Consider the following 17,031-nt stretch of genomic DNA (forward strand, 5'->3'; position numbering starts at 1 on the left):
GTAAATTTTAATAAATATGAGCTCTTTGGGGTCTTTAATACTATTCAAGAGTATAAGGGTTAAACTGAGACCAAAAAGTTTGAAGACTTTTTCCTTAATTTAAGGTCATATAATTTAGAGTTAGGAGAGACACTGGGGTCATTTATAGTACAGTACTCTCATTTTTTTAGTTAGGGAAACTGAGACTTTGTGAAGGTAGGTATAAATTCACACAGGCAGAAAGAAACAGAGCCAGGATTCAAACATATCTGATCATAAATCCCATGCTTTTCCTGCTATATCATAAGTTTTCTCATTTCCAAAAAGAAGGTTTTGGATTAAAGTGCTTCTGAATTCAGCTTCTAATGCTACATTTATGAGATGCAAAGTACCTTATAAAAAAGTACTTTAGGCTTATAAGTTCTTTAACAAAAGAATTCAAATAAAGTTATTCCAATTATATATCAAGGACCTAGTTTTGTAAAACAATCATTCATGACACAATTTTCCTACTGCAGATTTCACTGTCCTCAAGGATATTTAAAGTTATTCTATATGAGAAGGATTAGTCTGAAGATTTGGCAAATTTTGCCAAAAGTAGACGGAATCATACCTTCTAAAACTAGAAGTTTAATAAGTTTCAAACATAGTTTGCCTAAAATCTTACCTGCAGCATTGAAGATGCAAAATTAATGAAGTAATTTATGTTGAAACTATCAAGGTAAATATAGCTCACACTCTTTATGTAAGTAAAATTCCTTGCATTAAAGCAAATGAAAGCAGTCCCTCCTTTCTTTCAATGAAATCAAATAAAAGAAGTCATACATATACACATATATGTAAAATCAAAGCCTTGCCATATTTACTTGATTTTACATTTTCATATTTGTTTTCAGAAAGCTATAAAATGTGTTAATTGTAAAGAGAAGACTGTCCCCCTACTCAACTGTGTAAATATCCTTTAAAATGCATTAAATTTTAAAGCAAATCTACAATTAACATAAATCTAAATCTGACTATAGTCATACATTGAACATATATGTTCCTTAAATCTGTAATCATCATGCCTACATAGTAAACATGTACATCATTTTCATGGAAGATGAAAATTATCATCTGTCAGAATACTCTTTAACAAAAGTGCTGTGATTGTAATTTTGCCATAAAATATAAATAATAAGGGAAAATATTTTTAGAACTGGTTGTTCTTTCCAGATGTTACCAAGGTAACAAAATTCAACAGCTTAGCATATTTCATTCCTGGATAAATAGTATTTTTTCTGAGGAATAAATGAATGTTTTAATCACTTATAACTACATATAGTTACACGATTTATAATTTAAACAAAAGAGCCACTCCCATAACAAAATGTCACCATCTTACAAATGAAATTAAAAATATATTCTTCAGTGTCTGCAGTAATAAAGCCCGATATATGGATACATGTCTATATATGTGTATATGTAAACACACATATATGTATCAGTCAGAAGATATTAAACTGTGAATAAATTACACATTATATTGGCTAGCTTTGTGTAACCGAGTTAGTAGCTATGTTTTGTTAGTTAAAGGCATCAATCAAAGCATTTTTTTCACAATTTAAACATCATAGACCATCTATTCTTGCTTAGCATAATTAAACCACTGCCATTTTCAATTATTAAAGCTGAAATTTGCTTCCTTACCCAACATTTTTCCTTCCATCATGTGTGGATGCTGGTATGTGGGAACTGGATTGTAGGACTGTACACAGAAGTTCAAATGTTTATATTTGTGGATCTGGCTCTAGAATTTACAGAACTTGAGTGAGGGCGTCTCCTTCGTTTTCAGCCCAAGGACCATAGGTAGCATATAGACCTGAGCAGTCTCTATTTGTATGCCAGGAGAAAACAGCACCTGGAGCTTTGAAAAATAAGAATGTCCAGGGCCCTTAGCAACAGGGGAGGGTGTGGAACCTGGTGACATCAGGAGGGCAGTTGGGGAAAGGGGGAAATGAGTATTTGGTTTAGTTGGTTTTGTCCTTCAGGACTATATGGAGAATTGAACATCTTGGCAAAGCCTCTCAATGCTTGCTAAAATGGAGTCAGTCCTATGACTGAGCAAGGTCTATTGCATTAGATGGCACATTTTCTCATTTATCCTTTTCTTTCTTTTTTCCTTTACCCCAATAAATTGGTGCAGACCTTAAAAGTACTTAAGTTATTCACCAATCTGTTTGAATATCCACATCAGCATTTCATATGCAAATGCATAACCTCAGGTCCATATTCAACAATTAATTCTAAAATATCTCCATTTTCTGCTATTCCCCTTAACACACTCACACACACACACACACACACACACACACATACACACACATATCACTGAAATCAACTTTATACATGGGCACTAATCGTATTTGCAGCATGGTCTTAAGTAAGGTCATGTGCCCATGAAATAAGAGATATTTAAAAAATTTGCATAAAATCAAGATCAGAAATTGAAAATTTAACCTTGATGAGAGCCTCTAGTTTATACCACCCAAGCCAACTTTATTATCTGTTTCCAAAATGCAACAGCCTTTTGGTAGCTCAACTTCACAGATATTCCCTAGGAAAGAAATTATTCCCTTTATTCTAAAATTAAAACAAGTTTTTAAACTTAATTTGCAGAAATAAACAACTAAGCCCTTTAAGAAAACCTTCCAATTTTGAGGAAAAAACAATTACCACAAAAAACCCTTAAAAACTACTTAGGAAAGTAGGAAAGTATGCAGCCCAAACTAACACTTTGACCTCTTTCTCCTTTCCTCCATCACTCATGTGCCTCAATACCTTCCTCTCACTCCTGGCATTTTAAAAGGTGACAAAAGACTTTTCAAAGTCTTGTCCAATTGGGCAATCCAATTATATATCTTACTACTATTTAATATGAAACATGAAACAACATGAAACATCACTTACTTGTCCATGGCACACAATACCTGAATCATTATCATCTATGTCCTTTTGCTCCCCACCTGAAAAGTGGACTTCTCTCTTCTTTCTCTTTTCACATCCTTAAAAGACAACTAAGTTCCACCTCTTCAAAAAAAAAACTGCCAAAACCCCCCACATTTGATAATAACAACCCCCAGTGATCTCTTCTTTCTCACAATTTCTAATGCATCCATTACCAGTAGATTGCAACTTCTAGAGTATAAAACGCCTTTTTTAACATTAAAAAAAATTGTGGACTTTCATGTGATAATACTGGTACTATTTTTATTGTATAATAACTGATGAAACACATGATTTTTATTGTTGTTGTTCAATTGTGTGCAACTCTTCATGACCTCATGGATATAACAGCATGTCGAGTCCTCATATCCTCAACCATCCTCTCAAGTCTGTCCAAGCGCATGCTTGCTGCTTCCATCTATTCATCTCATCCTGTGTTATCCCCTTTTCCTTTTGCCTTCAATCTTTCCCAACATCAGAATCTTTTCAAATGAATAGTCTTTTCATTATGTGGCCAATGTATTTAAGCTTCAGTTTCAGTATTTGACCTTCCAGTGAATAGTCTGAATTAATTTTTTCAAGAATTGACTGATTTGATCTCCTTGCTATCCAAGGGATCTTCAAAGTCTTCTCCAGCACCATAATTTGAAAGCATTGTTTCTGCAGTTTTCAGCTTTCCTCATAGTTCAATTCTCACAACTATACATTGCTACTGGAAAAACCATAGCTTTGACGACATGGACCTTTGTTGGCAAAGTGGTGTCTGTTTTTCAATATGCTGACCAGATTTGTCATAGCTTTCCTTCCAAGTAGGAAATGTTTTTTAATTTCATGGTTGCAATCACTGTTTGCAGTGATCTTTGAACTCAAGAATATAATATCTGCTTCCATTTCTTCTCTTTCTATTTGCCAGGAAGTGATAGGGTTAGTTGCCATGATCTTAGTTATTTTGATGTGGAGTTTCACGACAACTTTTACACTTTCCTCTTTCACCTTTATCAAGTGGTATTTAAATTCCTCTTCACTTTCTGTCATCAGTATGGTGTCATAAATTGTTGCTTGTACTCGTTTCCTAATATTATACTAACAATTGTTCTATGTTTGGTTCTAACTGTTGTTTCTTGGCCCACATAAGGAGACATCATCAGGAGACAAATAAGATGATCTAGTACTCCCATCTCTGTAAGGATTTGCCATTTTTCATGGTGATCCACATGGTCAAAGACTCTAGCATAGTTAATGAAGCAGAAGTAGATGCTTCTCTGTAACTCCTTTACTTTCTCCATAATCCAGTGAATATTGGCAATTTGATCTTTAGTTCCTCTGCCACTTCAAAAACCAGCCTGTTCTTCTGGTAATTCTTGATTCACATACTGCCGAAGGCTAACCTTCAGAATCTTAAGCATAACACTACTGGCATGTGAAATGAGTGCAACTGTTCAGAAATTTGGACATTCTTCAGCATTGTCCCCCCTTTTAAGAACTGTGATATAAACTTATCTTTTCTAATACAGTGTCTGCTATTGAGTTTTCCATATTTGCTGGAAGCCCTTTAACAGTATTGTCTTTCAGGATTTTAAATATCTCAGTTGGAATTCCATCACCCACACTAGCCTTCCTAAGGATAACTTCACTTCATTCTCCAAAATGTCTGACACTAGATCAGTAACCACACCATCATGATTATTGGTGATGTTAAGATCTTTCTTGTACAGTTTTTCTGCATATTCTTGCCACTTCTTAATCACTTCTACTTCTGTTAAGTCTCACCCTTTTTGTCTTTTATCATGCCATGATAAAATTGTTGCTAATTCTAATGACTTCAGTCTTATCTAACATTTGCTTCTGTTGACTACCCTCTCCTTCTGTAAGTCTGTCATCCATTGGTTTTGGGGACATCACTCTCCTATTTCCTCTATTTGTCTGAATATATCTTCTCAATTCCTTTTGCTGAATCATCATCCATATCCTAGCTCCTAACCGTGGGTATCTCTCAAAGCTCAATTCTAGTTCCTCTTCTCTTTCAATATGCTCTCTTTATGACCTCATTACCAATTATGGGTTCAATTATTCATCTTGTATATCTCTTCAGTTTCAGTATTTGACCTTTCAGTGAATAGTTTGGATTAATTTCTTATTGACTGATTTGATCTCCTTGCTATCCAAGGACCTTCAAAGTCTTCTCCAGCACCATAATTTGAAAGTATTGTTTCTGCAGTGTTCAGCTTTCCTCATAGTTCAGTTCTCATTGTAAATCTCTCTCTCTCTCTCTCTCTCTCTCTCTCTCTCTCTCTCTCTCTCTCATCCTTTCTCCTGAGGTCACACATTGGACATCTAATATTGAATTGGATAAACATTTCCAACTCAATTTATCCACAAAATTTCCTACTAAGGCCAGTCCCCCTCCAAAATGCTTATTTTTATTATTTATTTTTGTTTTGAGTTCCACAATGCTCTGATCAATGATACTGGTCACACTGTTTTGAAACCTCAATAACCCTCAATTCTAATCTCTCCCTCATTTAAGTCCACAGCTTATCTAGTATGCATCCTTCTCTCTACTTATATTAAACCACCCTAGTTCAGAGTTGCATCACCTCTCATCTAGACGGTTTTAATAACCTTTTAATTAATCTCCTTTGCTCAGCACTCTGATCTCTTTAATCCAGTCTCCACTCCACTGTCAAAATAACCTTTGCATGACAGTTATGATGATGTCACCTCATACCTCAAGCAACTTCAGTGGCTCCCTATTGCTAATAGGATAAAATGCTAGCACTTAAATCTTATACAATCATATTTTAGTTTATTTTTCCAGGTAAATGTCATATTTTTCCCCTCATAGACTCTACATTTCAGACAAATTATCCTGAACTTGACATTCCATGACCTGCCTTGGTGACCTTCCGTAGCTCCTAGTTATGGTGTTAACTCAAGCCTTGACTGATTCCAACTCCAACTTCCTCAGCACCCTCTCCCCTCTGATTAGAGGGATAGAAGGTGGAGTACTAAACTCCTCCCTGTCCCTTCCTTTAGAGAGGGCAGAAATTTAACTTAGCTTACTCCACTTTGGACCTCCTGCTCTGCCTGGTTTTAATTCCATGGAACAAGTACTTCCTGGTGGCCCATTCCTTCACCCCTCAACCTCAAACCCTACCTCCACCCCAGCTTTTCTGTTTACTCTTGGGTATTATCTCTCCCTTTAGATTGGCTGGGACTATCTTTTATTAATTGTATCTCCACCACTTAACAGTGCCTGGAATATAGTGGATGCTCAATAAATGTTTGTTGGCTATAGAAATAACAATACTGTGAAGAAAAGCAATTTTTAAAGAATTAAGAATTCTGATCAAGGTATTTACCAATTATGACTCTGTGGACTGATGATGACTTACACATTACACCCCCTAACTGGATTATTGAACGTTCTCCATACACAACCTTCCATCTCTCATCTCCATGTGTCTGTAAAGGTTGCTCCTCATGTCTGTAGTACTTGTGATTCACTTCACTTAGAGGGAGCTGGTAGCACAGTGGGTGGATTACTGGGATTGAAATCAGGAAAAACTCATCTCAAATCTAGCCTAATCACTCAGCCATGTGACCCTGCACAAGTCACTTAGTCTCTCTTTGCCTTCAGTTTCCTCAACTGTAAAATGGGAATGGGTAGCTAAGTGGTCCAATGAATAGAATATCAAGCTTAGCATCCAAAAGATTCCTCTTTCTAGTTCAGATCTGGCTTCAAACACTTACTAGCTGTGTGACCCTGGGCAAGTCACTTAATCCTGTTTGCCTCAGTTTCCTCATCTGTAAAATGGGCTGGAAAAGGAAATGGTAAACCATTCTACTACTTTTGCCAAGAAAACCCCAAAAGAAGAGTCAGACACAACAGAGAAATGACTAAACAATAACAAAAGAATGGGAATAATGGCAGCACCTGCATCACGGGGTTAATATAAGAACTGACTGAGATAATATTTACCAATGTACTTAGTATAGTATCTGACATATAGTAGGTGCTATATAAATGCTTATTTCTATCTCTTCCTCTTCTGCCTTTTGGACTCCCTAGCTGTCTTGAAAGCCTTCAATCAGGAATACAAAGGTATTCCTGATTTCAACATTTCTAATTTCCCTAGTTTCATGATCAACATCCAAATCACTGTGAATTTATTATGTATATATTAAAGTGAGCATTCTGAATCCCTTTTCCCCAGAGAAGTATTATTACTCTTCTTTGTATTGACAGCACTTAATACAGTGCCTAGCATGTAGCTTAATAAGTATTTACTGACTGATAGTAGAATATAATCTCTTTGAGGGCAAGAACTGTCTCATCTTATCTGGGTCCCCAGGGCCTTGTGTTTAATAGAAGGCATTTAATCCTTATTGATTTACATAGCTCAAAGTGTGTGTGTGTGTGTGTGTGTGTGTGTGTGTGTGTACACATGTGTGTGCATGTTCACATGGGAGTATATGCATATGCATGTATGCGCATGCACTTGAACATGTGTGTGCATACATACAGGTGAGTACTAAAGCACAAGATCCTAGATCTAAAAATGGAAGGGGGCTCAGAGGCCATCTAAGTTCAATCTCTTCATTTTACAGAGGAATAAACTGGTCTTTAGAGAGGTTAAGTGGCTTGCCTTAGTTTATGCAGGTAGGAATTGTCAGAGGTGGAATGTGAAGCCAAGTTCTCATTTAAATGTTCATGTGTGAGAAGTCTTGAAATGAAGGGACCAACCAAAACATCCAGCTTCTGCCAGAAGGAGAACTTTTTCTCAATGATAGATGCTTCTCAAAATGAATTTTAGTTGAGTGAGTTACAAATATGTGATAGTATGATGGGGGTGAAGGGAATCCATCAGCTTAATGAGAAAAGGAGAACTTTATTGGTCTTCTATCACCTTGCTGAATGTCTAGGGCCAGAGATACCCATACTCATTACTCTGGGGATTTTGAGGGTGGAGGGAGGCATTCTTGTTTCAGGAAAAAAGTTAGTAGGAAGAACTGTTCATTCTTTCCAACTGAAGAAGCTATAAAGTTATGAGGTAGAGGGAAGAGTGTCAGAGATGAGTAACTGCCAAAATGACAAAAGAATGGTCAATTACAAATAACATTCAAGACAAGGAACTATATCAGGATGCATTATGTGCAGAGATGTTATCTACTATCTTCTGTTTTTTTAAACAAGATTTCATTCCTTCCCAATTATATGTATAAATATTTTTAACATTAATCTTAAAAAGAATGTTGAGTTCCAAATTCTCTCCCTCCCTCCCTTCCCTGCTCTTTCCCTGAGCCAGAGCAATTTGAAATCGGATATATATGTGCAATCACGCAAAACATATTTCCATACTAGTCATGTTGTAAGATAAAACACAGACCAAAAAAAACCATGAGAAAATTTAAAAGGTGAAATATAGTATTCTTTGATCTGTATTCAGACTCCATCAGGTTTTTTCCACCTTTTTCTGGAGGTGGGTAGTACTTTTCATCATGAGTCCTTTGGAATCGTCTTGGATCATTGCATTTCTGAGAATATCTAAGTCATTCACAGTTCTTCATCAAACAGTATTGCTCTTACTGTGTACCATGTTCTGGTTCTTCTCACTTCACTCAGCATTGGTTCTTGTAAGACTTTCCAGGTTTTTCTGAAATCATCCTACTCATTGTTTCTTATAGCACAACAGTATTCCATTCCAATAGTATGCTGCAACTTGTTTAGCTATTCTCCAGTTGATGGACATCTCCTCAGTATCCAATATTTTGTCACCACAAAAAGAGCTACTTTAAATAATTTTGCACAAATAGGTATTTTTCCCTTCTTTTTGGATCTCTTTAGGATTCAGATCTAGTAAGTGTATTGCTGGATCAAAGGGTATGAATATTGTTATAGCCCTTTGAGTATAGTTCAAAAATGCTCTCCAGAATGGTTCCATCAGTTCACAACTTCACCAATAATGCATTGGTGCCCCAATTTTCCCTCCAATATTTATCATTTTCCCATTCTGAAATACTGGTCAATTTGACAGATATGAGATGGTAACTCAAAGTTGTTTTAATTTGCATTTCTCTAATCAATAGTGATCTAGAGCATGTTTTCATATGACTATAAAGAGCTTTGATTTCTATTTCTGAAAACTGCCTGTTCATACTCTTTGACTATCAGTTGGTGAATGACTTGTATTTTTACAAATTTGATTCAGTTTTTTAAATATTTGAGAAATGAGAACTTTATGAGAGACATGTTATAAATTTTCTTTCCCCAGCTTTCTACTTTACTTTTAATTTTGGTTGCAATGATTTTGTTCGTGCAAAAGGCTTTTTTTTATTATTTTATTTTATTATTAATTTATTTAACTTTTAACATTCATTTTCACAAAATTTTGGGTTACAAATTTTCTCCCCATTTGTCCCCTCCCCCACCCCAAAACACCGAGCATTCTAATTGCCCCTATCACCATTCTGCCCTCTCTTCTATCACCCCTCCCTTCCCTTGTCCCCATCTTCTCTTTTGTCCTGTAGGGCCAGACAACTTTCTATACCCCATTACCTGTATTTCTTATTTCCTAGTAGCAAGAACAGTACTCGACAGTTGTTCCTAATACTTTGAGTTCCAACTTCCCTTCATCCCTCCCTCCCCACCCATTCCCTTTGGAAGGCAAGCAATTCAATATAGGCCATATCTGTGTAGTTTTTCAAATGACTTCCATAATATTGTGTTGTGTAAGACTAACTATATTTTCCTCCATCCTATCCTGCCCCCCATTGCTTCTATTCTCTCTTTTGATCCTGTTCCTCCCCAAGAGTGTTGACTTCAAATTGCTCCCTCCTCCCATTGCCCTCCCTTCCTTCATCCCCCCTACCCTGCTTATCCCCTTCTCCCCCTTTCCTGTATTGTAAGATAGGTTTTCATACCAAAATGACTGCATTTTATTCCTTCCTTTAGTGGAATGTGATGAGAGTAAACTTCATGTTTTTCTCTCACCTCCCTTCTTTTCCCCTCCACTAAAAAGTCTTTTGCTTGCCTCTTTTATGAGAGATAATTTGCCCCATTCCATTTCTCCCTTTCTCCTCCCAATATATTTCTCTCTCACTCCTTAATTTCATTTTTTTAAGATACGATCCCATCCTATTCAATTCACTCTGTGCTCTCTGTCTCTGTGTGTGTGCATGTGTGTGTGTGTAATCCCACCCACTACCCAGATACTGAAAACTTTCAAGAGTTACAAATATTTTCTTTCCATGTAGGAATGTAAACAGTTCAACTTGAGTAAGTCCCTTATGACTTCTCTTTGCTGTTTACCTTTTCATGCTTCTCTTCATTCTTGTGTTTGAAAGCCAAATTTTCTTTTCAGCTCTGGTCTTTTCATCAAGAATGCTTGAAAGTCCCCAATTTCATTGAATGACCATTTTTTCCCTTGAAATATTATACTCAGTTTTGCTGGGTAGGTGATTCTTGGTTTTAGTCCTAGTTCCTTTGACTTCTGGAATATCCTATTCCATGCCCTTCGATCCCTTAATGTAGAAGCTGCTAGATCTTGTGTTATCCTGATTGTATTTCCATAATACTTGAATTGTTTCTTTTTAGCTGCTTGAAATATTTTCTCCTTGACCTGGGAACTCTGGAATTTGGCCACAATGTTCCTAGGAGTTTCTCTTTTTGGATCTCTTTCAGGTGGTGATGGGTGGATTCCTTGAATACTTATTTTGCCCTCTGGTTCTAGAATCTCAGGGCAGTTTTCCTTGATAATTTCATGAAAGATGATGTCTAGGCTCTTTTTTTGATCAAGGCTTTCAGGTAGTCCCATAACTTTTAAATTGTCTCTCCTGGATCTATTTTCTAGGTCAGTTGTTTTTCCAATGAGATATTTCACATTACCTTCCATTTTTTCATTCTTGTGGTTTTGTTTTGTGATTTCTTGGTTTCTCATAAAGTCATTAGCCTCCATCTGTTCCATTCTAATTTTGAAAGAACTATTTTCTTCAGTGAGCTTTTGAACCTCCTTTTCCATTTGGTTAATTCTGCTTTTTAAAGCATTCTTCTCCTCATTGGCTTTTTGAACCTCTTTTGGTAGTTGAATTAGCCTATTTTTCAAGGTGTTATTTTCTTCAGGATTTTTTTGGGTCTCCTTTAGCAAGGTGTTGACCTGTTTTTCATGTTTTTCTTGCATCTCTCTCATTTCTCTTCCCAGTTTTTCCTCCACCTCTCTAATTTGATTTTCAAAATCCTTTTTGAGCTCTTCCATGGCCTGAGCCCATGGTATATTTATTTTGGATGTGTGGGATACAGAAGCCTTGACTTCTGTGTCTTTCTCTGATGGTAAACATTTTTCTTCCTCATCAGAAAGGAAGGGAGGAAATATCTGTTCACCAAGAAGGTAACCTTCTATAGTCTTATTTTTTTCCCCTTTTCTGGACATTTTCCCAGCCAGTGACTTGACTTCTAAGTTTTCTTTCCACACCCACCATGCCTCCAGATCCACCCAGCCAGTGCTTGGGGTCTGAGATTCAAATGCTGCTTCCCAGCCTCAGGGCTTTGGGCGGGGGTAGGGCTGCTATTCAGTGTGAGATTAAGTTCAGGTGCTCAGGTGGGGGCAGGGCAAACACAGGGGACTCAGTTCCCTCAGGGGGTTTATGCAGAGACCTTCAACAATGAATCCGGGCTCCTCCCTGCTTGGGGAGCCCCTGTCTGCCACCGCCCCCCACTGCTGCCTCCCGAGGGGGCCTGAGTTATGGGGACACCCCACTCCCCTGTCGGCCACCCAAAAAGACTCTCTCACTGACCCCCACCACCTGTGGGTGGAGGGACCCGTGTGGCCACCTGAGATTCCGTCCCCACAGCCTGCTCAGATCTGTTCCTCTTGGCTCTGTGCAGTCAAGGTAGGGCTGGGCTCTGCTCTGGGTCCAGGGTGTGACGGACCTTTCGCGTCAGGTTTGCAGGGCTCTCTGGAACAGAAATCTCATCTGCTCCATTGTTCTGTGGCTTCTGCTGCTCCAGAATTTGTTGGGAGTTCTTCTTTACAGATATTTTATGGGCTGTGGGTTCAGAGCTAGCATATGTGTGTCTTTCTACTCTGCCATCTTGGCTCCTCCCCTCAAAAGGCTTTTTTTTAAAAAAAAATTTATACAATCAAAATTATCCATTTTCTGTGTCTTAATGCTCTCTATATCCTCCATTTTCTTTTCTTCTTTTCTTTCCTTTCTTCCTTTTTCCATAAATCTGACAGGTTTTATTCCTTTCTCTTTTAATTTGTTTGTGGCATTGTCCTTTATGTCTAAATCATGTACTCATTTTGACCTTATCTTAGTATATGTTTGGCATATTGGTTTATATTAGTTTCTGCCATACTGTTTTCCAGTTTCCCCAGTAGTTTGTGTCAAATAGTAATTCCATGTCCTAAAAGCTTGGTTCTTTGGGTTTATCAAATACTAGATTACTATAGCCATATGCTACCTAATCTATTCCATTGATCCACTACTCTACTCACCTGGTACCACATTATTTGATGATTATCACTTTATAGAACAATTTGAGATCTGGTACAGCTAGGTCACCACCCTTCACATTTTTTCATTAATTCTCTTGATATTTTTGACCTTTTGTTCCTCCAGATGACTTTTGTTATTATTTTTTTCCAGCTCTATAAGATAATTTTTGGTAATTTGATTGGTATGGCATGGAATAAGTAAATTAATTTGGGTAGAATTACATTCAATATATTTTGAAGATGTGCCTGCTAAGAAAATGATTTTGGGTGAGACCTCATAAACTAGAAACCTTCATTTACTATGTTCACTATATAATCTATACAGATATAATATGATAGATTCAAATTCTTTCCTTAGTAGCTACACCTTCAAAAAGCATTAAGGGACTCCCCTTTACATTATCCATGTCAAATGAATTCCTAGCATGATTGTTTGTTTGTTTGTTTTTTACCTATAATCTAACCTATCATTCCCTAATGATTTGGAAGTTACTAATCTTTGAGCTCACTGTAACTCAGATCATGATCTTCTTTTTGCAAAATTCAGAATTAAATTGAAGAAAGTAAGATAAACCTAACAAACATCTCTTATGAAGCAGAAAAAATGAATCAATTTAATGGATTAGATCTGTTAGATAAAGTGTTAGATAAAGAACTATGGACAGAGGTTTGTGATATTGTACATAAGGCAGCAAAAAATCCAAAGAAAAAGTATGTCAAGAAATCCAAATGGCTATCTATTGAGGTTTTAGGAATAGCAAAGAAAAGGAGGAAAGTGAAAGGGAAAGAAGAAAGGGAAAGAAACACTCAGCTGAGTGCTGAATTCCAGAGAATGATAAGAAGAGATAGAAAGGTTTTCTTAAATGACTAATGCAAAGAAATAGAAGAAAGAATAGAATGGGCAAGATAAGAGATTTCTTTGAGCAAATTAGTGATATGAAGGAAAACTTTCATGCAAAAATGGGCATGATAAAAGACAAAAATTTGGGGAATTTAAGAGAAACCTGAAAGATTAAGAAGAGGGGCAAGAATACAAGAAAGAACTATTACAGGAAACATCTTAACATCACCAAGAACCAAGATGGTGTAGTTACTGATTAGACATCTTGGAGAATGAAGTCAAGTGGGCCTTAGGAAGCATTGTTAACAATAAGGTTAGTGGAGATGATGGGATTCTAGCTGAGGAATTTAAAATCCTAAAAGATGATGCTGTTAAAGTGATGCAGTTGATATGACAGCAAAATTGGAAAACACAACAGTGGACACTGGATTGGAAATATTAGTCTATATCCCAATCTTAAAAAAAAAAAAAAAGGGTAATACCAAAGAATGTTCAAACTACTGAACATTTGCACTCATTTTATATACCAGCAAGGTTTTGCTTAAGATTCAACAAGCTAGGCTTCATCAACACATAAGCCAAGAATTACCAGAAGAACAGGATGGTTTTTGAAGAGGCAGAGGAACTAGAGACCAAATTGTCAGCATTTGCTGGATTATAGAGAAAGCAAGAGAGTTAAACAAAACAAAACAAAACTGTTTCATTAACTGCATTAAAGCCTTTGACTGTTTGGGTCACAACAAAATGTGGCAAATCCTCTAAGAGATGAGAATACTAAATCATCTTACTTGCATCCCAAGGAGCCTGTATGTAGGCCAAAAAGCAACAATTAAAATTTAATATAGAGCAATTGGTTGGCCTAAGATTGGAAAAGGAGTACGACAAAGCTGTGTATTGTCACCTAATTTATTTAACATATGCAAAATATATCATATGAAATGCCAGGATGGAGGTATCAAAATCTGGCATTAAGGTTGCTGGCAAAAATATCAACAATCTTAGATATTCTGATGATACTACTCTAATGGGAGAAAGTAAAGAGCAATTAAGAAGCCTCTTGAGGGCGAAAGAGGAGAGTGTAAAAGTTGTCTTGAAACTTAACATCAAAACAACTAAGATCATGGCAACTGGTCCCACTTCCTGGCCAACAGAAGGAAAAAAAATGGAAGTAGAGTCCAATTTTATATTCTTGGCTCATTGGTCACTACAGACTATGACTGTAGCTATGAAATTAAAAAATACTTTCTTCTTGGAAGGATAGCAATGTTAAATCTAAACAACGTAATGAAAAGTAGAGACATCACTTTGCCAACAAAGGTCTGTATGGTCAGTATTATGATTTTTCATGTAGTAATGTATGGCTGTGAGAGTTGAACTATAAGGAAAGCTGAACACTACAGAAACAATGCTTTCAAATGGTGGTGCTGGAGAAGACTTTCAAGGATCGCTTGGATAGCAAAATCAAATCAGTCAAAACTTAAAGAAATTAATTCAGACTATTCACTGGAATGTCAAATACTGAAGCTGAACGTTAAATACATTGTTTATATAATGAGAAGACAGTATTCCTTGGGAAAGACACTGATGCTGGGAAAGACTGAAGGCAAAAGGAAAAGGGGACAGCAGAGGATGAGACAGTATGACAGAAAGAATGAACAAAAACTTGGACAGAGTTCAAGAGATAGTGCATGCTCTTGACTGAAAACCTGAAAAACAACGTCTTTGATACTTAATATTCCTTATACTCACCAACTCTATATCTGGGTTTGCAGCAAAGGCTTACTATACTTCTCCTAGTCTTAACCTCAACTAAAACCAGAAATTCCATTTTAAAATATATTATTTTTAAGAAACAATTAGCATTTTCCACCAATAATTACCTATGGGTTACATTTTCTCCCCTAATAAACTATAAGCTCACTGAGGACAAGGATTGTCTTTTGCTTTTTATTGACTGATTGGTTGATTTTAGCAAAACAATCTTCCATCTGGTCATAACTCCCACCTACATTATTTAAACTGAAAGGATTATTATGCATCTCTTTATGTTGTAATAACATAGTCATCATAAAATCATTTGAATCTATATTTCAGTTTTAAAACCAAATATTTTTCCACTATATTCAATCATCTATAATGTTTGCTGACTGTGCCACTCATCTGGTATTTAATATGCATCATTTTATTGGATTTTATTATGAGAACATCTCATATATTTTCTGAAGTTTCTATAGGACCTGGAGTATATCTTATGTTTCAATATATCCTCTACCAAGGCCAGTAGAGTGCCTTACACATATCAGGTGTTCAATAAGGGTTTAATGACTGATGTGTGATTGACAAAGTACAAGTCAAATAATACCACAGGTAGTTTCATCCGAAATTAATTTGTCGTGGTAGCTCATGAATGTGTTGGTTGCTCATTCATGGATTACTTTATTTCTGTAATCAAAAAGCCAAGCCATCAAGGCTTGGATGACAATAAGAACTGTGATTGCTTTCACTGAATGTCAAGATCACACTGTGAACAGTGCATCAAATGACAAACAATGATAAAACTTGACAGGATGTTTAAAGTGAAACCAAGACAAATCATTTTGTAGCAGTTCAATCCTTTCAAAGAAATCAGTCAGATAAAAACTGAGCAGGTTCACCCAGGCAGCACATTAAATGTACAACAGAAACAAGCAGTAGTGTAAGATGCTGTTATCAAGCTGCTCTGATAGAAAATATGATGATTCAAAGATAAGAAATACATTGGTTAAATCATCAATTGCTCTGAACTGACAACTAGGTTAAATGGATAAAATTTTACTGATATTAAGGGAATATAGAGCCAATCACCCCTCAGACAGGTATAGGGAAACTAATATTTCCAGCCAAAAAGGAGGAAGAAGATGGATAGAAATCCTCAGATCACATGGCAAACAGGCAAAAAAAATCACACAGAAATAAGTGGGCATCATTTCACTGACTAGTAGTAAAGGTTGATCAAAAGTACATGCTGTTGGGTTTGTCAAATGTGAGTGAAATTGACCTTAATTTTTCTCTATGATTCGTAAGAAGAAGCAAAGAGGCTTGGCTATGTTCAATATCAATATGAACTCTGCCAACAATATTTCAACAAAGAAATGTTGAACAATGTCTAAGTCATGCATATTTGTTTGTGAAAATTAAGGAATTTATGATGGCAAATCTGGAGCAGGTCACTACCACTAGAAACACTAAAAAAGTGGTCCGTAAGATGTGTGGATTTTGTGATCAATATAGATTAGGCAATGGTGGGGATTATGTGATTATATCACTACAGGTTGCAAAAGTTTATCATCTACTGAATACCAATAAACATGTAGGTAGAATTATACACCAGAAGCACGCTGTCTCTCGTGGACTGAAAGATAACAAATGCCTATACTATAGATAAACTTCAAAATATCCTAGAGATTTTTAAACATTAAATTGTACTGGAGCAGATTAATTGTCTCCGGTAAAATGGTTGCCTTCAACTGCTCAGGCATAAAATTAACCTATTAAAAACTTAACCTCAACATTTTGAAAAGGTGTAATCCTCTCAAATACTCAGAATTTCTAAGAAACATGGAACAAAATTATCAAAGTATAGAGACCTGGTCAAAGACATCAAAATCACATGGGAACAGGAAAAGGTGCGTATCATGCCTCCTGTCCTGTCTGCTGCTGCATTTGTACCAAGAATAATTTCAGTGATCC

General features: G+C 36.4%; 1 protein-coding gene across 4 annotated transcripts in view; it reads right to left on the reverse strand.

Annotated features, from left to right (window-relative positions):
* The window catches only part of NOL4 (nucleolar protein 4), a 439,542-nt gene that overhangs the window by 177,242 nt on the left and 245,269 nt on the right, over positions 1–17,031 (reverse strand). The window contains exon 1 of one of the 4 annotated variants that reach the window (XM_072604516.1): positions 1,669–1,915. The exons of the other annotated variants lie outside the window; for them this stretch is intronic. Coding sequence (XP_072460617.1) covers positions 1,669–1,690 — 22 coding nt within the window. The 5' untranslated portion in view covers positions 1,691–1,915. Of the gene's footprint in view, positions 1–1,668; positions 1,916–17,031 lie in introns of those variants that run through there. 4 annotated transcript variants of the gene reach the window in all.

This window comes from Notamacropus eugenii, chromosome 4 (assembly GCF_028372415.1).
Source record: "Notamacropus eugenii isolate mMacEug1 chromosome 4, mMacEug1.pri_v2, whole genome shotgun sequence".
Lineage (NCBI taxonomy): Eukaryota > Metazoa > Chordata > Mammalia > Diprotodontia > Macropodidae > Notamacropus > Notamacropus eugenii.